This window comes from Eleutherodactylus coqui, chromosome 1 (assembly GCF_035609145.1).
Source record: "Eleutherodactylus coqui strain aEleCoq1 chromosome 1, aEleCoq1.hap1, whole genome shotgun sequence".
Classification (NCBI taxonomy): domain Eukaryota; kingdom Metazoa; phylum Chordata; class Amphibia; order Anura; family Eleutherodactylidae; genus Eleutherodactylus; species Eleutherodactylus coqui.
In genome coordinates, this window is record NC_089837.1 from 377,289,683 (window position 1) to 377,315,458 (window position 25,776).

General features: G+C 39.4%; 1 protein-coding gene across 3 annotated transcripts in view; it reads right to left on the reverse strand.

Annotated features, from left to right (window-relative positions):
- MSI2 (musashi RNA binding protein 2) overlaps positions 1–25,776 on the reverse strand; it is a 614,965-nt gene that overhangs the window by 47,149 nt on the left and 542,040 nt on the right. For all 3 annotated transcript variants that reach the window (XM_066578790.1, XM_066578773.1, XM_066578782.1), the window contains one exon: positions 21,636–21,701. In XM_066578790.1, the coding sequence (XP_066434887.1) occupies positions 21,636–21,701 (66 nt within the window). The remainder of the gene's footprint in view (positions 1–21,635; positions 21,702–25,776) is intronic.

The following is a 25,776-nucleotide window of genomic DNA, read 5'->3' on the forward strand; positions in this document are numbered from 1 at the left end:
GTGGTCTTCGTGCATGTCGCTAATTAGCCAAGCAAAGCAGTCATCCAGCTCCCTCTCGTGTTTCTAATTAGATCCTCAGCAACAAATAAATGTCGACCTCACTGAAGCTTTCTTCCATTAGCTACTACGTCTGCAGAGGTGCAGTCATCGCTCGGTGTCTCCCGCTCTTGCTTTAATATTACATGTGGCATTTTGTGTCCCAGCACCCTCAGTGGTACGAGTATTGTAAACTCCGACATCAGCACAGACTACAGATCCCTCTCCGGACTCGAAGGTGAAATTTGAACAACCGGTTTATATTCTTTAGGGAAATTACAAGGAAACAAAAATCAGCTTCCTGTCACATTGTGTGCTGTTGATCTTGTCGACGGAGCAGAAGGAAAAAGAGGTGGGTATTCAGCATAAAAGCGTACCTACAAAAAGCACAGGGACTATAGGAACAGAGGTTTTCTTTACGTTGCCTGCCCTGGCAGTCTGCAACCTCATTCCCTGCTCACAAGAAGTACGAAAAGCAGGTTGTCTGCTACTGGTCCATTTTTTCAGATCCAACATTTTTTTCAGATTTCTTAGTACATATAACCACAGGATGTATAGCCTCTATAGGCACATCTTAAGAGCCTATTCGCCTATGTCTTAGTAGTATGGGGAATACCAGGGAAAACCCACATTGACATTAGCGTGGGATAATATATAAATGTCTAGTAGATAATATATGAATTGAACTTCCAGCCATGGCCCCAGTGCTTCAATTCCTCCATGATTACTATGGAACCCAAGTGACCATTAGAAACAGAAAACGGATAGCAGAAAAATAACACATCTAGTCTAGCCTAGTATTATTTCTCTCTTAGGATCTACAGTGGGTATAAAAAGTCTACACATCCCTGTTAAAATGCCAGGTTTTTGTCATGTTAAAAAAATCCCACAAAGATGAATCATCTTCGATTTATTTCCACCTTCAATGTGACCCGTCATCTGTACAATTCCAGTGAAAAACAAACAAATCTTTTAGGGTGGAAAAATGTTAAAAAACACTAAAAACGTGGTTGCATAAATATCTACACCTTAAAGCTTATACTTTGTTGATGTACCATTTGACATAATGACAGCAGTCTTATGGGGAAGGTGTCTATCAGCATGGCACATCTTGACTTGGCAATCTTTGCCCACTTTTCATTGCAAAAGTGCTACAAATCTGTCAGATTGTGAGGACATCTTGTGTGTAGCGCCCTCCTCAGGTCAACCTACAGATCTTCAATGAGATTCAGGTCTGGGCTCTGGCTGGGCTATTTCAAAACTTTGATCTTCTTCTGGTGAAGCCATTCATTTGGTGATTTGGATGTTCTGGGTTGTTGTCGTACTGAAAGGTGAAATTCATCTTCATCTTCAGCTTTTTAGCAGAGACCTCAAGGTTTTATGCCAAAATGGGCTGATATTTGGAACTGTTCATAATTCCCTCCGCCTTGACTAAAGTCCTAGTTCCAACAGCAGAAAGCAAACCCAAAGCATAATGCTACCTCCACCATCTTCAGTGTGGGTACGGTGTTCTTGTGGTGATGCACAGTGTTGGCTTTGCACCAAACAATCCTTATCGAATTATGGCAAAAAGTTCAACCTTGGTCCCATCAGACCATTACACATTCCCCACATACTTTTGGCAGACTTGATGTAGGTTTTGGCAAAACATAGCCAGATTTGGATGGTTTTTTTTTGTTAGAAAAGGCTTTCGTCTTGCCACCCCAGACATATGAAGAATACTGGAGATGGTTGTCACATGCACTGCACAACCAGTACTTGTTAGAATTTCCTGTAGCTCCTTTAACGTTGCTGTTGGCCTCTTGGCAGCCTCAAAGACCAATTTTCTTCTGGTCTTTTCATCAATTTTTGAGGGACGTCCAGTTCTTGGTAAAGTCATTGTTGTGCCAAAATTAATCCACTTCTTGATTACCATCTTCAGTGGAATTGTACACATAATGGGTCACATTCAAGGTGGAAATAAATCTGAAATGATTCATATTTGTTGGATTTTTTTTTTTAACATGACAGGATGTGTAGACTTTTTATATCCACGGTGAATGCTTATTCCAGGCATGCTCAAAATCATTTGCTGCTTTTCCCACCACATCTGAAGGAAATTTGTTCCAAGCATTTACTAACTTTTCAGTAAAAAGACATTTCCTGACGTTACTTCTGATTTTTCCCCCAACTAATCTCAGTTTGTGCCCCCTTGTTCTAGTGATTAGCTTCCTAATAAAACACTTCCCTCCTGAACCTTCTCAATACTTTTAACATATATAAAGGTTTCTATCATGTCCCTCCCTCTCCCTTCTTTCCTCCAGGCAATACAAATTGAGTTCTTTAAGTCTTTCCTGATAAGTTTTGTTCTTCAGACCTTCCACCATTTTTGTTGCCCAACTTTGGACTTATTACTGCAGGAAGATCATTTTATGTATGTAGAAGGAAAGCAAAATGGGAAATACTGTACAAAATATTCATATTCAGATCATACTGAAAAAGAGGTGCGATTATATAAGACCCTGAAATACAACTAGACATTTCAATGTCGTTACAGTTTACACTCGCACACTAGAAGTTTAGATTGTAATTAATTGCCTACGCGTTACTGCGTATCACACGGACGTACAGTGCCCATGTAATATGCAGTCAATATATGGTCATGTGAGCCCAGAATAAAGAGAAATCTCCCCCAAAAAACAGCAAAGGCAGATCAAAAGTGGCAAACAAATATGCCATAAATTACTGATAAGGCAGACATGCTCATTTGCTGATTCAAAACAGCCACTTTTGTTCACTGAAATCAATGGAGAGGTGGCCTTGCGTACAGCTATCCCTACTGAAGTTTTCAGGAGTTAAAGGTAATGTGTCATATGAAAATGGCCTATTGTATAAATCAAATGCTTACGTTAAACATTTTTAAAATGAAATTTTGGCGATTTTTTTAATTTTCAAAGTCCCAATATATATTTTTAAAAACTCCTGAAGTTTTCACACTGACCACTAACCTTAAATTAAAGCCCATTTACACACAATGATCGCTCAAAATTCTGTCAAAAGAAACCACAAATGAACGATCATCATTGCATGTAAATGCTGCCATCGTTCACTTTTCGGCTGAACAATGATTTTAAAGTGAGCTTAAAATCCATTATTCAGCCAGAGAGAGATAACAGAGACAGCATGCTGTGTTCTGCACGGGAGTATGAGATAACATTGTATTCTGCCGACAGCCCATACAAGAACAATGGAACTGTGTGCAGAGCTCAGACCACATACTGTGCTCTGCAAACAGCTCTCAGAGGCCTTTTTACACGCAAATGATGATAAAGTGTTAATGGACATTAGTGTCCATTAACACTTTATGCAAAATGATTGCTAAAAATGTCAATCTTTCAATCGTTTGAAAGATTGTCTTTTCGTGTAAATGAGCCTTTAGTCTGGCAGTATCTGTCCTGTAGACATTACTTTTCAGTAGTCATCTCATTATTGAAGTAGGATTACACTGAAAGGTGTCACCTATATATACATAGCACAGGATGTACTATTTACAATAGGTGATGGTTAAAGTTTCCCTCATTCCATTCCCTGTGCAATGACCTCAGCACATGTCACAGGGCATGTCCAGAACTCTCCAATAAAAGTCAATGTCCACTATGCCTATGGCCCATTCTGTTGCTGTAAAGCATCTCTCTAAATACTATTAACTTCAGCTCAGGCAGGATGGCCACCCCCGCGTTCGGAAAACAGTAAAAAGTCTATAATTAAAAATAAAAAAAACAGGTTCCAAAAACTGAACATGTTTCACTTAGTACAAAAATATAGGTGATACATTCTTTTTAAAGAGAAAGAAAAATGGGAAGAGTTGAGTATTGCTTGTGGCCACCTTTCTGTTGATTTCACTGCTGTCAGCCCCTTGAAATTAGCAAATGGGAGTTCACAGAACTCCTGTTGCCCTGATAATGAGGGTTCTCAGGAGGTGAGATTTACAAACATTAGCAATTTATGGAATAACCCGTGAATATCCTTCTCATGATTGGAATTTCCCTTTATGCACCTACAAATAACTATACAGGCTTTTCTTCTGTTATCACATGCCTGCCAATATCTATTACAGTAGTATACAAATACAGGCTTCATAGATAGAAAGGGATGTCATCTTTACTTCCTGAGCCATTGTCAGCCATCTCCAGCAGGCATTTGCCAATCTCCGAAAAACCAAAACAGCCCCTTCTGGAAAAACATAACAGCGAGCGCCCATTGCAGCGGATTATATACTTTATTCTATAAAACAAAGTGTGTACCCTGAGAAGAAACAGCCTGTCATATATCTTTCCCTAGATATTTATGTCCCGCCGCAGCTTTCTATCTCTTTTAAGCTTATAAATGATCGACATGCGCTTAAATGTAATTTAGCAAAGTGATTGAATGATAACCACGTTAAAATGGTCAGATGACCTAGAATGGATATATTTCATAATAAAGCAGAAACCTCCTAGATGATTTTACCAAGGCAAATCCTCCAGACGATAAAAGCAAGATGATATAATGTACGATCAGAAAATGTACTGTATTGGACACAGGACGTGTCGCTAGAGCTTTGAGCAAAATGAAATGAAATTAAAGACATATTAATCCTTGACAGCTAGAAAGGCCATCAATGTGCATTAGAAAAAGAATTAATATCATTTTCTAGGATCTAAAACAATCACACACAGGATTAAATGAATCATCTCTAAGATGCAAACTGTTAATTTATCTTTTTGTGTCAGTGCTATAGCGTTAATATCACGTCCCCTGTATTATAGCAGGGTTCTTATCCTGTTGTCTGGATTACGACAGAAGACAAAGAATAAAAAGGTCTTCAGGCTCTTCTGTATTCTTTTAAAGCAGGATGCAATGCTGCAGACTTTTTACAGCTCTCTATATTATGGGAGAACACGAAAATACCCCGGTTACAGGAGGGCTCTATACAATATTGCCTTATTCCTGCAGAAGAACAATGCCAAATAGGGCAATCTATACATCCAGGGTCTTTATTATAAGCATACACCCCATTTGAACACTACAGTATAACCAAGACACCCAGGTTGCTCCAGGGCAAAATATCAAAGAATATGACCACCAACATGCTGCTTTACTTTTGAACTGTCTAATATCCTTTTTCGGTTTATATTTATTAGTAACTAGCTGATTACCCGGCGTTGCCCGTATATATATATATATATATTTTTTTTAGACACGAAAAGAATTTAAATGTGTGTGTGCATATAGTGCAATTCCAGCATTCCTCCCCCTCTCCCCCAAGGGTATTGAGACTGTCTTATCCCCGCCAAATTCATCCGCATGGGATGAGTTCTATATGTACCAAGTTTGGTTGAAATAACTCCAGGAATTCATAAGTTATGGTGGCACATACACACGTACATATACACAACCTATATTATATATTTATAGATTGTTAAGAAACCTAAAAGCCCAATTGAAATGAATAGAGGGGTAGTGTGTATCCATGACCATTTGCTCTATTCATTCAGGGTATTAAGGGGCCCAGTTCTCATTATAGGTGGTGGAACCGCAGTCAACATCCCTACTATTCAGAGTTCTGTTGGGGGGCCAACCTGTTTAAAGCTCCATTCAAATCAGTATCACAGCTTGTACAAAGCCCCATTTACACGCAACGATTATCGCTCAGAATTCGTTCAAACAATGGCATATGAGCGATAATTCTTGCATGTAAACGCTGTCATCGCTCAGTCTTTGGTTGAACGATTATTTTAAGGGGAGCTTAAAATCCATTGTTCAGCCGGAGAGAGATAACACAGACCGCAGGCTGTGTTCTGCACGGGAGTCAGAGATTACATTGTATTCTGCCGACAGCCCGTACGAGAACATTGCTGCAATGGTATATGAGCGATAATTGTTGCATGTAAACGCTGTCATCGCTCAGTCTTTGGTTGAACGATTATTTTAAGGGGAGCTTAAAATCCATTGTTCAGCCGGAGAGAGATAACACAGACCGCACGCTGTGTTCTGCACGGGAGTCAGAGATTACATTGTATTCTGCCGACAGCCCGTACGAGAACAATGCTGCTGTGTGCAGAGCTCCGACCACCTGCTGTGCTCTGCAAACAGCTCTCAGAGGCCCTTGTACACGCAAATGAAGATGATCAAGTGTTAATAGACATTAGTGTCCATTAACACTTTATGCAAAACGATCTCTAAAACTGTCAATCTTTTAATCGTTTGAAAGATTGTCTTTCAAATGGGACTTTAGAGATACGATGGGCTAGTTTTGTCATCAATCTTAATAAACCCTATTGACCTATAATGTGCCCAGCAGGTTTACATTTTTCCTTTTTTTTGGCCACTATTCTAACCATCAAAGATTAACCGAAACCTGATGCAACAGATACCAACATATTACCCTTTGGATGAAAAGTTTTTACAAACGTCCTCAATTACAATTCTGCCAATTACATATGATGGGTATACAGTATGCGTCATATTAAGGGCAAACTATGTACTAATATCATCTACACAGTGAACTGAATTAACAGAATAAAACAAAAAAAAACTTATTTTTCTACAATCATTAGGTATTTTTATGTTGTGAGAGGCTGGATTTCCTTTATTAACAAGGACCACACAAGCGGTTAATTCACGGTTACATGGTGTGCGATTCCCATCCATAACGCCTGTTGTATCACAGGCGTATGATCGGGTAAATATGAAATCAAGAGACAGGCTGAAGAGACGGCTTGCCACGAAGTAATAAATCTACAGCTCTCCTGCCAGGGGGTAGACACATTTGCATTCCTTGTTTACTATGTAGCCTGGACAGATCTTTTATTAATATTAATGAATAGCCAGGAACAAAGGGCTCCTTTATTTTTAGCCAACTCTAATTGTGTAGTAATTACTCATCTACAAAACAAATGAGCCAATCTCGGGAGCCATGGAAACCAAAGCTAAGGGCTCTCACTGTAATACATTAACTAGCTATCATTTCTGCTAATTTTAGGCTGGAGTATTTTCATGCAGGGATTGAAAGAGGAAGGAAAACAATGCAGGCCTCTCGTCTACTGAATGAGATTATGAGTGTGTTTTGTCATTGCCGTGCACCCAACGGACTTCTAATATACCCTTAAAGACTAATGGAATGTTATTGTGTCCAGGTCAATTAAAGGTGCCATTTGGTAAACGCATGCTAATTCAGAGATTGTGGGGCTCATTGAACGATAACTACAGAGTTTTAGCTGGCTAAATATGAAGTACAACGCAAAAAAAATCAACCGGAAAGCGTTCTCAAACTGTGATCGCCAACACACCTTGACAGAATAAAAATAAATTGTACTTATGATCTAAGCACACCTGCCTGGGTTATTATATATATGTATAGCATAACTGATAAAAAGTGAGTCACCCACTTGTTGAGACCCTTTTGTATGCAGAGGTAACACCTCTAATATGAAACTCATAGGATAAGAAAAAAATCAGCACTTGATACCTAGCCCCTACGTTAATTAATACCTTTAAAGCGTGCCTTTAATTCTCACATCAAGTTCCAACGCCAATATCATTCCGTGTGATTTAATAAGGACAACCGGTTTCTCTTGTAAGTAAATTATTGATGGAGTCGGATACATTTTTTTCTACATTACATCTCCTGCAAAACACCTAAAGTGGAGGTCACTTTTATAAGTGATCATGGATTCTGCAATTCTACTGAAATTTTTATTGAGCTCTGAGCCTGGCTATCTGACCCTAAGGATTTTGAAAGTACCTGCTGCAGAAGCATGCAGACAAAGGTGAGCATTTCCATGCAATTCCAAGCTTTCCCAAGTGTTTTTGAGCAAGCAACTTCAAATAAGAGAAGTGTGTGTTCAGGAAGTAAGATGTCAAAGAAGAAATGAAGCATGAATAGTGCTCGAATTTCTATACAGCTACGTGCAGTAGATGAACTAGATGAACGCAGCCAATCAAATAAAACTATATGGGACCTGAACTATATGTGCAGATTCCACTTTGGAAATCTTGCCAGCATCATTAAAGGCGTTGTCCAGGATTAGATAAATATGGTTGCTTTCTTGCAAATAGAGCACCACTCTTGTCCACAGGGTTGTGTGTGGTATTGCAAGTCAGTACCATTAAAGTGAATGGGAGTGGAGCTGCAATACTAGGCACAACCTATGGATAAGTGTGGCACTGTGTGTGGAACAAAGCAGCCATGTTTTTCTAACTATGGACAACCCCTAAAAGCACAGGGAGACTATATAAACCTCAATATAGTAAAAAAAAAAACATGGAACAAAACATTACCTATGAATATCTAGGCAACCACAGTGAGATGCAACGGTTTATTAATATTTGGTGCTGATCCCGCTATTTAAAAGGTTGTGCCCCCTTACCACACGCACTCCTTTAAATGTTTTATGTAGGTGGAATACGGATCAAACAATATTTACATGCCAAATCCTATTAGAAAAACAGTAGTGAATACTAAAATTTAAACTAGGCAAGAGGTATAGAATGAGCCCACGGACATGAGGGGGTGGCATATTATGGATCCGTACAAAAATCTAGCCTTGTGCATGTAATCCAATAGTACTGTTACAGAAGTGAGTGGTATAAAATTGAAAAAAAAGTTTTAGTCTGTAATTAGTATGAAGAAAACATACTAACATCATATTAATGGCTCCTTTTTGGGAGCCACCAAAAAAAGCTCCCCCTAGGTCCGCCCATCTTGACAGAACTTCTATATGGAGGAAATAGGGTATGTCAGCTTTTTGTTTTGCCAGGCTGTTGAGGTGGAAAGCCAAGATTTAGGTAGAAAGTATATAGGGATTTTTAGCTGTTTGTACTGATAATACATCACTAGGCTATGTTCACACGGTGGATTTTGCAGCAGATTCTGCATCTATAAAGTGTATAACGAACTCCAATGAAAGTCCATGCTGAGACTATATGACGCAGATTTTTCTTTAAAAAGTGATAAATCCACAAGTGAATCTGCGGCAGAAATGTGCGACTCAGTTTTCGATTTCCGTCACAAAGTTTAAAGCAGAATCACTGCAGTAAACGTGGATTTCACCACGTGAACACAGCCTTATGCTTGCTGTATGTTTAGATAGCACTTTGAACATGCTTGCGGGATGTCCTTTAAAAAAAATGTACATCAATTCACAACACCTGACCTTTTTAGTTATATCCATGGATGCTAATTGTTTTGCTACATTGTATAGGAGCGTAGCATCTGGTGCACAGCAGTCCACTCGCACAGCATAATTCATCCCTTGCCTTTTACGGGCAAGACACATAATTAGACTAAGGTCGACTGAACCCACCAATTTTGGCGGGACAGGCCAATTGTCTAACGTACGAGATTATTTTACGTTTCGGCCAACATTCATCTGATGGAAGAGGGAATTGGCATGCTGAGTTTCAGCATGCCTGACCTTTTTGTCCTATTCAAGGAAGATAAGCGGTTTTCATGAGATATGACCGTGGCCCTATTACACGGACCAACAATCGTTTAAACGACTCCATGAGCGCTGAAGTCCCCGCTAGGGTCGTCATCGCTCGTGCAGCGCATTTAGACTGAAAGACTTCACCGCTGGCTTCTTGCTCAGCGCTTAATCTCCAATGTGAAGCGCTGAGTGTTTACACATAACGAGAAGCCAGCGATAGTTTTTATGCAGTTGAAACGTTGCCTGTTTTTAACAGGGAGCAATAGAGATTTACTACTTTATTTAAACACCGCTGATGCTGCCACTTTTTGCTATTGTGTGGAGGATAGAGGGGATTGGAGGTCCATGATCCCTGGAACGTGGCTCTGCATGATATTAAAATACACCTCTGCTGCAAACTGCATACTGACTGAGTGCTGCGGGACTTGGAGACTATAACCCTATCATCCTCAGCTCGTTCATGCTCAGGCAGCGTGTTTTGACTTGTAGTATTTCCCATTCCTATGTGAAACACTGAACGATCATTGATTAAACTGCACAACGTGTGCACGAGCTGATGCTGATTTTCATGCCAAAACTTAACAAACGAGAATTGTGCAAATCTCGTACAGACATTGGCTGCATTTAAATTAAACAATTGTGCGAATGATAATCGTTTAGCATTAGTAATATATTATTTGACCGAGCAACTGAATATGGTGGGTTCCGGCGACCTTCATCAAGCCCTGCTAATTAGCATTTTCTCAGAAACAGAAGTGGGTCTGAAAAAATAAATTACCTTCAGAGAAAGGACAACACCCATAAAAGTAAATTCTATTAATATATTTAAACTAAAGGATGCGGTTTGAAGCCCTAGCCTACTATCAGGGCGGTGTGTTGCTCTGTTTGTTATTTTTTGGGGTATTACCTTAGCCACAGTGTTGTCTCCCTCCTCTTTACTATCATTCTTTAGCACAGTACCAGTCTGTATCTGGTTGCAAGCTAGACTTAGCTAACTATTTAATAGTCAGTTTACTCACAGTTTAGACTGTATCTTTTTTTGTGGTTACAGCACCTATCTCAAATGCAATTGTTACTAATTTGGCCCATAGTCAATCAAGTTGCATTTTCTGGCTAGAGATTCTTGGGTGCAATATGCTCAGATTGAAAATATCTATTGAATCATATTGGGCTCTTGAGGTATTATGAGCATCTTAATGAAACGCGTTGAGCCTTCCATATTGGACACTATTGAGTCCTCTAGATGTATCACAGAGCTTAGCTATGGAGCCTTCCAAATCGTGTATCAGGCTTAGTTCATGAGCGTTACTTGGAAGTGTCTAAGTTTCTAAACACTTATTCAGGCTTACAATCTTGAGCTAGAGCATTTGATTCTAAACAGTCATTTGCACGGAACCAGAATATGTCTTGGACGTAGTTGCACCACGCTCTTTAACAAGTGTGTTTGCCCTGCTGGAGATCAACTGACTTGACTTGACATCTCATTGCTTGTTATCTTGGTCTTGCACTTAGTTTTTTGGTCTCGTGTTGGTCCTTTGGACTATATTTTTGGCCAAAGTGGTTCCAGACTTTCTGAGCATATGCATTCTGATCTTTAAGGCCTTCCTACGATAAAAAAGGATTTGTACTTCACCTGGAGCTGACATACAGCCAGGGTCTAAGTCTATCTCTTCTTTCTATTTAGAAATTGAAGGATCCTATAGGGTGTCTCCTGTCCTACGTGGGTTTTTTTTTGTAGCCCTCATTTTAAAGATATTAATAACATTCACTTTCTAGGGTGTTGTCTTTTCTGTGAAGGGCTGTTTTTGATTTAATAATTAGACCCCTCAGCCTCAGTGATTTGTTAAAAAATAAATTCTCTTTATTGGATGAACTCTTAGTTTTGGCAATAAATTAACATAATGCAAAAACTGTTCCAAGACTCTCTGAATAAGGTCTAAATGGAAAGAAATAAAGTGATGTGAAACATGGACGTTCCAATAATGTCACCAAAACCCAGAAAGGTCCCATGTAAAGAATTATTATGGCAACCATAAATCAGCTATGGAGTTAAGTGCACATAACAAATTACATTCACAAATTCCATAATGTAACATTACCACGATATTTCATAACTTTCTATCACTTTATTCTACAGTTCAATATTTGGAAGAAAAACGTGTTTTCTGGGGAAAGAGAAACCTTTGTGCTCCTAATTATCATGTGTCATTAGATGGCTCTATTTAGGAGGTGATATTTTAAGAACAAATCCATGACAAGCTTGGAAGTCTATGGCACTGTACAATGGAAAACAGACTAGTTAAATGTTGTCTACCACGTGCAAAATAAATGAGTAGGTAGAAACATGGAGATTAGAACTTGATTCAATGGAGAGCAATAACCAGGAATGACTTTTGAACATAAGAAAATTTGGTTAGGAAAGCACATGATAGAGTTGTCAAAAAACCATGCTTAAGGCTTTATTTACACAAGCGTATATACGTGGCTTGGTAGCCGCGTTTTCATGCTCGACCGATATATGCAACCATCTGAGGCATTGGATTCCAATGCATTCATCCACATGGGCGAATATGCGGCGCGTAAAAAAGTTGCAACGTAAAAAATAGAACATATGCAACCGAAATCCGCGCAAGTTATTATACGCTGGGTAAAAAGATAGTTCTGGATCTATCGTTCGACCGATATATGCTGACGGCTTCCATAGACTCCTATGGGAGCTGAAAACAAAAAGGGATTGAATTTATTGGATCTGCCCACAACAGGGACACATGAACTATGCATGCAGCGGTCCCTAAGGGCTCGGTACATGTGAGAGTTTTAGACAGTAGCAGGGATAACGTGGAGAACGTCTCACGTCACTAGCACAGAGTGGAGTGTATGGGGAAGTAAACAAGGCATCAGAGTCGGTGGGGCCAGACCACCACGGACAGTTCTGCCCACCCACTGGACCATTTGCCTACATTTGCGTGCAGTAGGGTAAAAATAAAACCCATGATTTTACAGGTATGCCTGAAACTTGATTTCCAACAAAGTAACTTTCTGAATGCCCATGACATCATTGTTTAAATGATGTAGGTGGTTTACCATGTACAAAATGATGACAGGTTCATTCCAAGAGATTTATAGGAGTTTTCTGAGACTAATGTATTGTTGACCTGTCCTCAGGACCCCCTTTAATTGACTGTTTGAAGTGGCCGTGGTGCTTGGGTGATTGCCACAGCCCCTTTAGTGCATGCAAGGCACAGCGACAATCATTGTATAGCGGCTGTGCCTGGTATAGCATCTCAATCCCATTTACTTGAATTGGACTGGGCTACTCTCAGGCTATCTGACTGATGAACATGATGTCACATGCCTGAGGCCGTGGCACTCTTCAAACAGCTGTTTGATGGGGGTCACGAGCAGCGGACCCTCACTGATCTGATAGTGATGATCTATCTTGAGGGCAGGTCATTAGTTACATTAGCTATGTTAGTCTTGAAAAACCCCTTTAACACATTTATTTGAATACAATGATTGTCACTCTGTTTAATTATGATCCTGCTTTTTAACGAATGTGAAAACGCAACTATTGAGGAGTCTCATTGTCAAAAGAGATTACTTCACTACCAAAAAGACCAATATGTACTAGAAGTAGACGCACACTGATGACTACAAAAAAACATAGAAAAAACGTGGAATTTCTTTTTGTTAAAGGACAATTATAATTTTGTTTTCTATTTACAGGAAAAAAGAAATTCCTCATAAACAAGCTATCAGTACCATATACTAATTGCCAATATACTATTGTCTCTGTAGTTCTTCCCACACTCTACACATATAGAAGACCAGGTTTCTTTTTTGTGCATAGTAACAGCACTTTAAATGTCTGTTTAGTCAAGGAGATTAATTAACAACCCTTATCTTAATAAAAGGTTAAAGCAATGCTCTGGACAAGACGGATACATTGTATTATGTCTAGTACAGGACCGCAGGGGCTGGTGCATGGTACAGGGATTCTTAACACTGCCCCCTCAGATCTTGCACTAGACTTGATGTAAAGTATCAGTTTTGCTAAGTGTAATTACTAACATATAGTTTTAAGCAGACCCATCAATCTGCAGTCCTTATAGATACCAACATCACATGCAAGGGCTCTTGTTAAAGGGTGTAATTGCAAAATATTTTCTACATTCTAATGCATTTCAGCACTTTGACTGTCGCTTGCAAAGTCTGTTGCCGATACCCCTGGTGGCAATACTTGGCAGCTGGTATTTTTAATTTGAATATGCATATTGAAAATGTTTTTCCCTGACGATACACATCTTCATTGCCTCTTGCCATAACGGGGCTCACTATGTGATAGGGTTGTGTCTTCATTAGTTAAGACAAACGATACTTCTTGTAAGGCAGTTCATAGTGTTGAGAGCTTTAGCGGTAGGTTCTACCATTGACATATTGGTATGTTTACAGCTATTTGTTCTTCTAAAACACATAGATAGCTTATGTGCTCAAAGTTCCTGCGCCAAAATTGACAAAGTTAACATCTTACGTAATGTAGGCAATAATGGAAAATGACTGCACAGAACATGATATTACTAAAAGATTTTCTTTTGCGTATGATTTATTTACTCCCAGTGCCAAGTTGTGGAATTGTTAGTTCTGTGATCAGAGGTCGAATAGCTGTCTGTTTCTGGTTAGCAAAATTAGCTTTTCTGCACTGAAAAGGTGCAAGTGCTTACGTGTTCATTCACTGTACTGAGTGCGTAAATTGTCAATATTGGCAACTTGATGAATATGCTGCAATTATACTTCATTTGTTCTGTTAAGCCAGTGACAAGCGTACTTGCATGTCGAACCAACACACTGTGGTTCAATATTTATTTGTAAGATTGTATTAATTTGTTGATGTGCCCAATTAAGCAATGCATTTCTTACTTAAACGGCTACTGAAGTACATTTACTACAGGACAGTGCATGCACTGAGTGCAGTACAAAAGACACATCCAGTCTAGCAAGCAAGGGAGTGGTATGCTATGCAGAAATGGGAGACAGTGCTGCTTCTAATGCTCTTTCACTACTCGTATCGATAAGGCAAATCGACTACACACATAAAAGTGGATGAACAAACCAAAAAATAAAAAAGAAATGTGTTTTCAGAGACTGTCTCTTGAGTTGGTTGGTTTGCACAAGCAAAACATGCAGTCGGCTAGTACTAACAGGAAGCTGGACATAGAGAGAGGGTTAATTAATAGGTATGCACAAACCTTCCTGCTGAGAGCGCTCAGAAGAGTTTTTGAGAGGAGGTGTGCAGGTCCGAGTGTAAGAGAGGCTGGAAGCAATGCCTCAGAGACACTCTCTCTCACAGCAGCCTCAACCAAGCAAGAGAGAAACAACAGAAACGTAATTGCTCACACTCACCATCCAGCTTACAAGCTTATTGTTACTAGCTAATCAGGCTGGCAAGTAGAAAGTGCAGCATGCGGGCTCCTGGCACAGAAGAACATTTTGCACCACTACATGAACTCTACAAGCAGACTAAATGGCAGAATTTGACAGCTAAGGCTTGAATTCTCATATTGCTTGGATTACTATTACAATTTGCGTTTTATTACCACCAACATTTACACACGAGTGGTAGACTAAATATGGACAAGGCTACCATAATCCGTGCTCGTGGATACCCAACTGCTCCTTCTACTTGCCAAGCCCCAAGGGCTGGCGTTAAAGTTATGCATAAATCTGCAAGCTTTAAAAATATTTAGGAAAATACTGAATTCAAAATGTAATATAATAAATATTTTTCAAAACTTAAACACAAAGGCAGTACAGTATGATGTACATTCCTGGGACATGACAAAGAGAACAGATAGGAAGAATAAAAAGTGAAACAAAGCACAACTGTTCCTAAAATGAAAATACATAGTCATGGTTAGTCACCAATATCACACAGATCCAACCACAATGTCTCTATATTACATGCAACTAAGAATCCTTTGCAGCCTGCAAGCAGTGCCAGTTTGCATGGAACGGATTTTTGTTTTGTTTATCTTATCTTTTTTTCTTCTCTTATCATTAAAGGATTTTTGCAGTGCACTTTAATCCTCAACCTCCCCACATCCGACAGTTAGAAAGAGTCCGTGTGGGCTATTCCAACACTTTAGGAAAGATTATCCATAAAGACCCATAAGATATGTAAATGGCTTAAAACCACCACAGAATTGGAAACAATCATTCTATGAACATCGACTAGCCCAGAGGCATAACTTTAAGCTCCCGGGCCCCGATGCAAAACTTGTAACAGGGCCCCCAACTATAATGCTTGACCCATTTTACTGGGTTACCTATATGGAGAAGAGAGGTCTTATGGCCCCCTAAGGCTCCTGGGCCCGGGTGCAACCACATCCCCTGCATCCTCTATAGTTACGCCCCTGGACTAACCCCATAATTCCCAACTTGTTGCACTCCAGGTCCTGCAAAACTAGCGTTCCCAGAGTGGTCTGCTGCCTTTTATCTGTTGGAAATTGTAGCTTTGAAATAGCTGCAAAACTATATTGCAGTAGCGCATGTTGCAAATGCTGGCAATTGTCGGTCAGCACTGGCAGGACTGAATTCTCACACAATTCTAAAGTTGGAAGGAGGAGGTGTTTTGATTAAAGTGTACTTTTGAACAATCCTTTCAGAACTTGCACAGTTATATACTGGACAGAATACATTATATTCAGAAAGAGCACACTAATGAGGAAAAGCAAATTAAAAGACAAGCATCATTTCTGCTGTCAAAACCAATGGCACACACTCCTATGTCATTCTAGTATGGTGCTATTATCACTTCAGGTACTAAGTTCAGGACAGAGCTGTCAGTAACCGTAACACTGCCCTCAGCAGGCGACAGCAGATTGCTTCATGGAGTCACGTGGTAACAAATTCTGTAAAATTCTATGCATACAACTGAATGCTCTGCGGGCTTTAACCACCTACTTCTGTTGAGTCCTATAAGGGTATGGTCTTATATAATATTAACTCTACTAAAAGGCACTACTGTAGTTTAGGCTTAAAATGGGTCTCCAGGATTAGAAACACTCGAATGTTTAACTCCAGAAACAGTGCCACACCTGCCCATGGGTTGTGCCTGGTACTGCAGGTCAACTCCTTTGAAGTTAATGGGGCTGTGCTGCAATATTGTATTCAGCCTGTGGACAGGTATGGCACTGCTTCTAGGAGAAAGGAGTAATTTTTTTTTATTCCTAGACTCCCCCTTTTAGTCTTTACTAAATATGTGTCACATCTTTCAGTGTGATAAATCCTTGTGTTCTCTATTAATGCAGAAATTATTCATTGCATATTTATTTAGCTTTTAATGCAGTTTTCTGTACCAAAGCCAGGAGTGATCCAAAAAGAAGGAAAAGCATAACAGACAGGCTGATAATTTTCTCTTTGTATTTCCTCCTGGCTGCGGCTCAAAGAACTGCCACAAATATTGTATGTGTGATTCCAGCCTTATAATGATGCCTTGCTGGGGTAATGTTTTATTAGTTAATAAGATACATTATCATTATAATTAGCTGAAACATACTCTATTCTTTCACTGTATGAGCAAGCAGATCATTATGGCAAGAAAAGGTGCAGATGTCTTAGCTGATACTAAATAAGAAACTTAATGGAAATACGTTGTTAATTGGCTCAAAAGAAAGACAATCTAACAGAAAGCAGGTTATATTGTGGTTTATGTAGGAAGGCAGGATGCAAGCCTTTAAGATATTATGTACCCCTTTAGAGAAATTTCAAGTGTTTAGAAGAGGACAGCGAACAGATCGCATGCGAACACAATAATTGCATTTGCCAAAGAACAAGTGGATGAAGCAGGAGGAAGGATGTGAAACACAGAAAGAGGAGACATGTTTGTCTTTATTATTGAGAAAGCTGCTTAAGAACTGGCAAAGTTTCAAGTCAAAATATGTATTGATGCCTTCATTATCGAAAAGGTTTTACAAGGTAAGCAGGCAGCGCTGATCACTCACAATGGACAGTAATGACTAATGCCATTAAAAGGGAACTCCAGTTATTAAATGCACAGAATTTCCTGCTGACTATTCTACACCACCATACAAATGGGTATTTAAAGACGACCCGTCAGTCCTTCTGATATATCTATTTAAGTACTTGTATTCTCCAAGTTAAATAACCTCTCTCTAGAATCTTTTCTTGGAACTCTATACTGGTCCTCTGTTATAGTTACTGGAAATGTATTACTAAATTGACAACTATTTTACCATTCCTTCCTCACAATGGTTTTCCCTATAAAATCAGCCTTTGGGCTTCTCCACTAGCAGAGCTGGTCAAGGTGAACGCTTTTCCGACTCTCACATTGTGTCTCATCGTGGGGTTCTTTACATGGAGAACTTCCTTATCTATTTCTTCTTCACTATCCACAAAGTCTGACACTTTCACTACCACAGGTTGAACAGCATTAAAGATTGTAGGGACATACCCCATTGATAAAATGCATGCTAACACCCAGTTGTCAATGTATTTACACATATCCTAGAGGAACAACCCTATGTACGGTCCTAAAAAAAAGGCGCTCTAGCATTGTAATTTTTATGTAGAATAAAGATGTCTCAGGGGAATACAGACCTGTCCTGAGAGCTGGCAGGTCCTCTTTAATCATGACAAAGCGGGTAGTATTTGTAAACTTAGAGAAAAGCATGAGCCAGCCAGTAAGGTATGAGAACAATAGCTGGTCTCTATTATATGGTCATTGCTAGATGGATAAAGGAGATGACATCTGTCAATGCTGCTGCTTTGGTTCAAACATTTAAGTTCAAACCACAGAATGCCGCTATAATGAATGATGATTTTCTAACTCTTTTTTCTTCTCAAACTGTCCGCTCCTGACCATCCTGATTTAGATAACATACTGATAAGCTTTGATCTTGTGTAAATTATACCAAATTCTTATCAACTCTGAATTCCTCCCAATAAAATATCAAAATACTAACGACGACCTGCCCGTCTGTGCGTGAGTGGGTTTGTGAGTGACTTACATGCTCTGCCCCTGATCACATGACTGTGATGTCATCAAAGGTCCTTCATCCCCAGTGAGGGAGTTACATGCTCTGCCCCTGATCATATGACATTGACATCATAGGTCCTGTACATACACGGCTGCTGTTCATTAGTATTTCAGAGCAACTGAGGCCTCAGGGGGTTTGAAGTCTGCTGATGAGTCATGTGATCAGGGTGGAGCATGCCGGTGACATCATCACAAGTCCTTAATCTCCAATGCTGTGTCTGATCCCTGTTGTATGGGATGAACAATGTATGTAGCAATACTGTGCGTGTGTCACGTGCATGTAGCACAGCTACACTGGTACTATATTTTCATAATTACTAGTAAGATTATAAGCAGCATCTATCTACCTCTAGTTCCAGTTATCTCAAGGAAAGCAATAGAACTCGAACAAAATCTAGACTGTCCATCTGTTTCCAAAGTCGTATGTCTTTGGGCAGCTAATGGGTAGCAATATAACAAGGGATGTTTATGAGAGGGTGTGAAGAATCACTGGTAAAAGGTGAAAGGATGAAACAGAGCAGAGAAAGTTTTTAGACTGGATAACAGTCCAAACAGTCTACTGGAGTTCCCATTTAAAGAACATCTGTCATTACAATGTCATTTCAGCATGCTTTTGCAGAGCAATGTTTGTAAAAGTGATTGTCTTCAAAATTATGTCTCGATCTTTGATAAGTTAGGCACTGTTCACATCTACATGAGAGGCTCCGTTAGGAGAGAACTAATTCAGCATGCAGCACTGTTTTTACCACCAAAACAATGGACACCTTAGTGGAACCCGGCAGAACACATTGCATCTCAATGGTGCAACAGATCCAACAGAGTGTGGTGGATTCCATTGTAAACGGAAGGAACAGTGCAGATATGAACAGAGGCTTAACTCGTGTTTACTAACATTTAATGCTACATGATTATATTCACCATGGGTTCATCCCCTATCCAGTCCTTTTGAATATACAAGTTAACCCTTTTATCTACATGCTGAGAGCGGTCTGGCTTGTAATGTGACCTCATGTTCATCGCTGACTAGCAGTAAATATGATTGCTCAAAGACGTCTGTGAGCATGTCTACAATCTCCACTCCCCCAGACTTGTTTAGAAGCTGCTAAACCCTTTAAACTCTTTCACAACTAATTAAAATTTATTTCCTTTAATCATTATCTAATTGCATACTTCCAAGACATTACATTAAAAGTCAATAAAACAGAAACCGATGCTCTTTAGTGACATTTTCTGTGATGCTTTTTTGAATCAAATGGAAGATGGCTAACATGTGATAATTGAAATCCATCTTCTGTTTCTGATTTCCTCCAAAACCTGCTTAAGGAAAGTTGGTGTAAAATGCATATTATGGCCAGACAGTCCTTAAAGGACCACCAAAAATAGAATACATGCTGGCTTATCTATAAAAGCTACTAATAACATTCACAGATATATATATATGTATCTTATCCACCTATTGTCTTTAACCTTTTCACCGCCAAGGATATGTGGAACGTGTTATGGCTTTAAACACTTATGGCTCGGATAAAAGGGCTTGAGATTAGAGCATCATATTAAAGCTCAGAATCGTAGCTTTCAAATGCTAGCAGGCTTATTTGAAGTCTGAGACCAGCATAGAGAGTTTTTTTAATTTCTGGAGCTGTGTATATATAAAGGGTACAAGTGAAGGGCAGGAAGGGTAAAGCTACAAGTAACACTAGGACGATGACAACCTGATACTGTCATCTCTCCCTCTGTACAGCCTCCAATGACTCCAATGAAAGTTTTCCTTATGTTACCATCCTTTTACCAATTGCGGAGGATATGAGTTACCTCACTGTCACATTTGAGGGAAGAGGGGGGGGGGTTCTTTTTAATTTCTAAAGAGTGAGAATAATGAGTAGTTGCATATCTAATCACCCCCTGCCCCATGTCAGGAAATTTGTTTACTCAGCGATTCAGATGTTTACTGGCATCTGGATCTTGGAAATCTTTGGCATATTTAGTTCTTGGGAATATGCAAATATATGTGTATGTAGACATAAACATAAGCCATATGTATAAAACCTATACATTTTCTAATTATTTCTATAAGCAGGGGTTTGTGCATCTTGTACCTTGCTTCTGTCAATCTTTTTTTTTTTTTCAACAAAATATTGCATTTTGATGCAGAATTGTTATGTAAACTTCTGGGTAGCATTTCCACAATGCGCCTACTTTAAGAAAATATTTGGGTAAGGGGAAGGGGGGAGGGGGGTTAAGGAGGTTATTGGCTTTGGCCATTCCCTGTTTGAAGGGTTCCTCAAAAATAAGTAGATTACAAGGTGTCTCCCTGCTGTCCCTCCCGTTGATCAGCTGCAACCTATGGGTACAGCTGGCATACAGCAAGAGGTCAGTTTCCCTGCAGTGTTACTGCAGGTGACATTAAGCCTTCAGATTAATGGGTTGCTCCTATAATGCAGGACAGGATACAGTAGGTGTTCCAGACACGTTTATGTAACTGTTCTCTAGCGAAGATGTGACAATCCAGAATAAGGCATCACACTGCAATAGGAATTTTCCAATAGAGTATATGAAAATTGGTTTTCTTAATTGAACAACTCCTTTAAATCCTATTAAAGGACCCTGCACTGATCTCTCATAGGGTAAATTGGCAGCTATCTCTATTTTTGTAACCCTGTTAGATTTCATTCTATATCTGTGAATATTATTGATATCTTATTTATATAAGGCAACATCTGATTCATGTTTGGTGGCTCTTCTTTATGTCAAGTTAAAGGATTTGATCTTAAACTTGTACACTACAACTACAAATGGGTTAAAGAAATAGCTTTTTATAGCAATTTCAATTACTATTACCAATATTAAGTACAGTTTCCATAAATTAACCAACTAAGTATTATAAAGAGCTAGTTATGTCGCTATTTCTACTTTTGACAGCAACTGTAACTTACTTGAGAAGGGACGACCTGTGGATCAAACCTGATACTTCACCTTTAACTTGCAAAGGAAATGAATGACTATAATCAGCAACAGGCACTTAAAACAGACCAACCATGTAACTTACTTCTATCTAGTACTATTGTGTGCTTCACGTAGTTTACAAGGCCACCTACCTGATCCTCTGGCTGCTGCCACTGCTGCTGCTGCTACTGGTCCATAGGCTGCTGTTGTGGGGAAACCTACAAAAAAATACACACATGATTTGGTTGCAGCAACAAAAAGTTAGTTTGGCGTCATCATGTTTTTGAGGGAGTCTAGAGGTCCACTGATAGCGCAATTGAAAAGTGTACACAAACTTGTTATAACAGTGCAGACCTCATAAGAGAACTACGCAAAATACACAAGACGCGGAGAACCTTAAACTAGCATCTGTCTTTGCTTTGAAGTGAAAAGGACCAACACTGTGTGCAGAATTTCTTAAGAGATTTTTTTAGGGGTTGGAGCTCTGTTTTTAATGATACAGAGCTCTGGATGTCATAGATATAGTCAGTAGATTCACATACAACATTCTGGATAACTGCTGCCATCAATACAGGGAACTTACTGCAGACTTTCGTTTATCTTCTAATAGTATTTCCATTGGATGGGATTTTGAGCTGAGTGTCAGAAAATGAAGCTCTGACCTCTATACTGATATACCAGTAAATGGAAAAATTACATGATGTTAAAAGGTGAACATTCACTTCATGCAATGAACAACATGAAACCGCTTCCCTTTCCAATTGAAAGGGAACCTGCCAGCTTCATGTCATCCCCAGAACTAACTTCATTGGCCAATGGGGATGAAAAATCAATCACTCCTAATGCCCTCCCTTCTTAATGAGCCTATGTCCCTCCGCAAATACTTTGCAAAGTTATCCCATGTCGTATGCAAATCAGCAGAGAAGAGTCATCTGGCCAAGAAGAGTCATATTAATTAATCAGCTGCTGAGCTAACCACATCCCCTTTCTCTTGATAGACAGTTCCTGACAGCCCCTGTTACACAAGAAATCCTGTCTATGAAGAGAAAGGGGGTTGTGGTTAGCTTGACAGCTCTTCTTGGCCTGCTGACTCTTCTGTGCTCATTTGCATACTGTGTGGGATAACTTTGGAAACTAACTGTGGAAGTACAGGGGCTCATTACAGAAAGAGAGGGCATTAGAGAGGATTACATTTTCATCCAGTGAAATTAATTTTGAGGTGAAATGGTGGTAACAGGTTCCCTTTAAAAGAGAATGCCTTTTTCATGTTATGACATCTTAAAGAGACTCTGCTAGAAACCAGATTTCAAATCTAGAATTTGTTTCTTTGCACCCACTCTTGTTTCCTTGCTATGCACTTGCAAACCATTGTGTGATGCATGCTGATGTATATAGCGGACTAATCCTCTCTATGCATGACACAGCCGTTTGTGTGCAGGTGGTAGGGGAGCACCAATGAGGGTGTAGATCGATAGATTTCATATCAGTGCCCTTTAAACGATTCATTCATTACTGCAGTTTACAGGGGTGGTTCAAGGTGACAAGATTCCCCTGCTTTAGAGAAACTAAGAGATAAGTGGCAGGCACTGTACACTGCTACAGGGAGAAAAATAATGAAGAAGCACTCCTTGCTCATAGCAGCTAATTGTGAGTTATCCAACTTGAAATGGCTTTAATAGTATCAGATGATGTATTTAATTATTCATTTTACACTACTTGGTTGATTTGTCAACTACCCATCAAATCTAGTTCATCATCAGAAATCATACATTTTTGCATTACTGAAATATATTTAATTTCGATGTCACTTTGCTTAAAAAGTTGAAATTCCAGGTTTGTATTGTAAACTATACATATATCGATATGCTGTCTTAAAACGCTAATAAACAGAATTGTTGTATTAACAAGTTTAACTTATGTGTTACATTTACACTTGAGTGAAATAAAAAAATATATGGAATCAACTGTGTTTCATTGTATGATTTCCAGCTGAAAAGAATTATTGTGCATGGCTAAAAGAAGAAGAAAATAATGAAATAAATCAGGCAAAACAGTAGCTATGACTGTAGACATCCCACATCCTGAATAAACAGAAGCAGCTGCAGAGAATGTGGGTTTTTTTTAACACTAATCTAGGTGAATGGAGCTGCGAGGACGTAAGCAGCCTGGCTTCCTTTCCCATTCTATTCCTTGTTACAAGAAAAGAATGTAAAATAAGAGGCAAACACAAACTGCAATAATCCGGGCGCTGGATATTACCAATTTACTTATCAGAATAGTTTTCATCTTTAAAATAAATCGACATGAAAACTTCTGACTGACAATATTATATATAAAATTAGATTTGTGAGCCTCATATGGACATGAACTATAAGTGCACTCACTGTACAGCACTGAGAAATATACCAAAGCCTGAACAATGGAGAATAATCAGAATACATATTGAAAAATAAATCTAAAATGCATGCAAACTAAATACAGCATAAGGGCTTATTCAAACGACCGTATATCGGCCGGGTATTCATGCCCGGCAGATATACGGCGTCCCTCTCTGCAGGGGGAGGAGGCTGGAAGAGTCGGGAGCAGTGCACTGAGCTCCCGCCCCCTCTCCGCCTCTCCCCCACCCCTCAGCACTATTTGCAATGAGAGGGGGTGGGATGGGGGCAGAGCGAAGTTCCGAGACTTCGCTCCGCCCCACCCCTTCCATTGCAAATAGTGCCAAGGGGCGGAGAGGGGGTGGAGAAGAGGCGGAGAGAGGGTGGAGAAGAGGCAGAGAAAGGGTGGAGAAGAGGCAGAGAGAGGGGCAGGAGCTCAGTGCACTGTTCCCGGCTCTTCCAGCCTCCTCCCCCCCTGCAGAGAGGGACACCGTATATCGGCCGGCCATGAATACCCAGCCGATATACAGTCGTCTGAATAAGCCCTAAGAAGGCATATGTATGGCTATATACAACACAAAACTAGAAAGCAACTAAAGAAACAGCTACCTTACACAAGACGTCTAGGCTAGCGAAGCTAAACTAGTGGAAATAATTAAAGGAGACATACTTGCATTTAAATAGGGCAAAAGTGCTGTTAATGAAGAAAAAAAACATATCTAAGTCAATACGCACATCCATCATGAACCTGCAGTAAGTAAAGCCAGTAAGAAAATACAATTTAATCCAAAGTGGTTCTAAATGTATATCATATACGTTATCGAAAGCAAAAATATAGGTATTTCAAGTACCAACACAGAGAATTTGTAAAGTCATACTTTACATTTAAGCTTGGTTGTCCATATTCACCCCACCAACAAGTATGCTAAATTATACAGGCAGACTTTCTAAGGAGGAAGATGAAGAAAGACTCTTGGATATCATTTAAAGGAACAGTCCAGAAAAAAATGATACACAGTGTAATACCTTGTGCAGGTCCTGTAGGGATGATGCAAGACTTCTCCATGCCCCCTCCCTCAGGCCTTGCAAATAGACATAACATAGTGTATCAGTTCTTTTTCTGATTTGCTCCTCTAACAAGCATGCATGCAAAGCTGCACCTTTGATTAACATTGCCTATATGGGTAGCAAACAGAAAAACATGCATTTTTTTTATATAAAAACAATCCATTAATCTTTTTGTTGCATTCACTTGTTTCTTACTCGATATAAAAAACCTCTCCTTTTAATGCCTGGAAGCCGGCAACTAGAATAATAACAGATGAACATGAATCTTTAGAATGGGTTGTGAGTACCTACTTTTGGTACACTGAGAGCACAAAGGTGTACTTTACAGGCTCAACAGCTCATTAACATCATAATAGCCGCCTAACAAATGAATAGCAAAGGTAGTTTTGCGCTCTAATACATGGATTCCCCAACTATATCATTGCTCATTAACATGCAAATATACAAACAACCTTATCCACATCTCAGTATACAATATCACAAAAAGTACACCCGTGTGCACTCCAGCCACTGAATGGAAACACCAGAAGTATAAATATTCAATAAACCTGTTAACAGTATCATCAGAATAATTTTATACAAATTAAGAAGAAAAAAAAAAAAAGTAACACCCATTCACATCTGTGTCGGAGACTCCAATCAGAACCCCCAGTGCAGATCCAGCACAAAGTCTAGGATGAAATAGTGCAGTATTTCATCCAGTCAGAACACCGGCAGGACAGACCCCATTATAGTCAATGGGTCCGTTTGGCATCACTTGGGTTCAATTCGTGTCAGATATTGCAGTTCTGGTATTTCAGTTTTTTGGCTCCGAGAACAGAGACAAACACTGTAAATAGACCAGAACTGT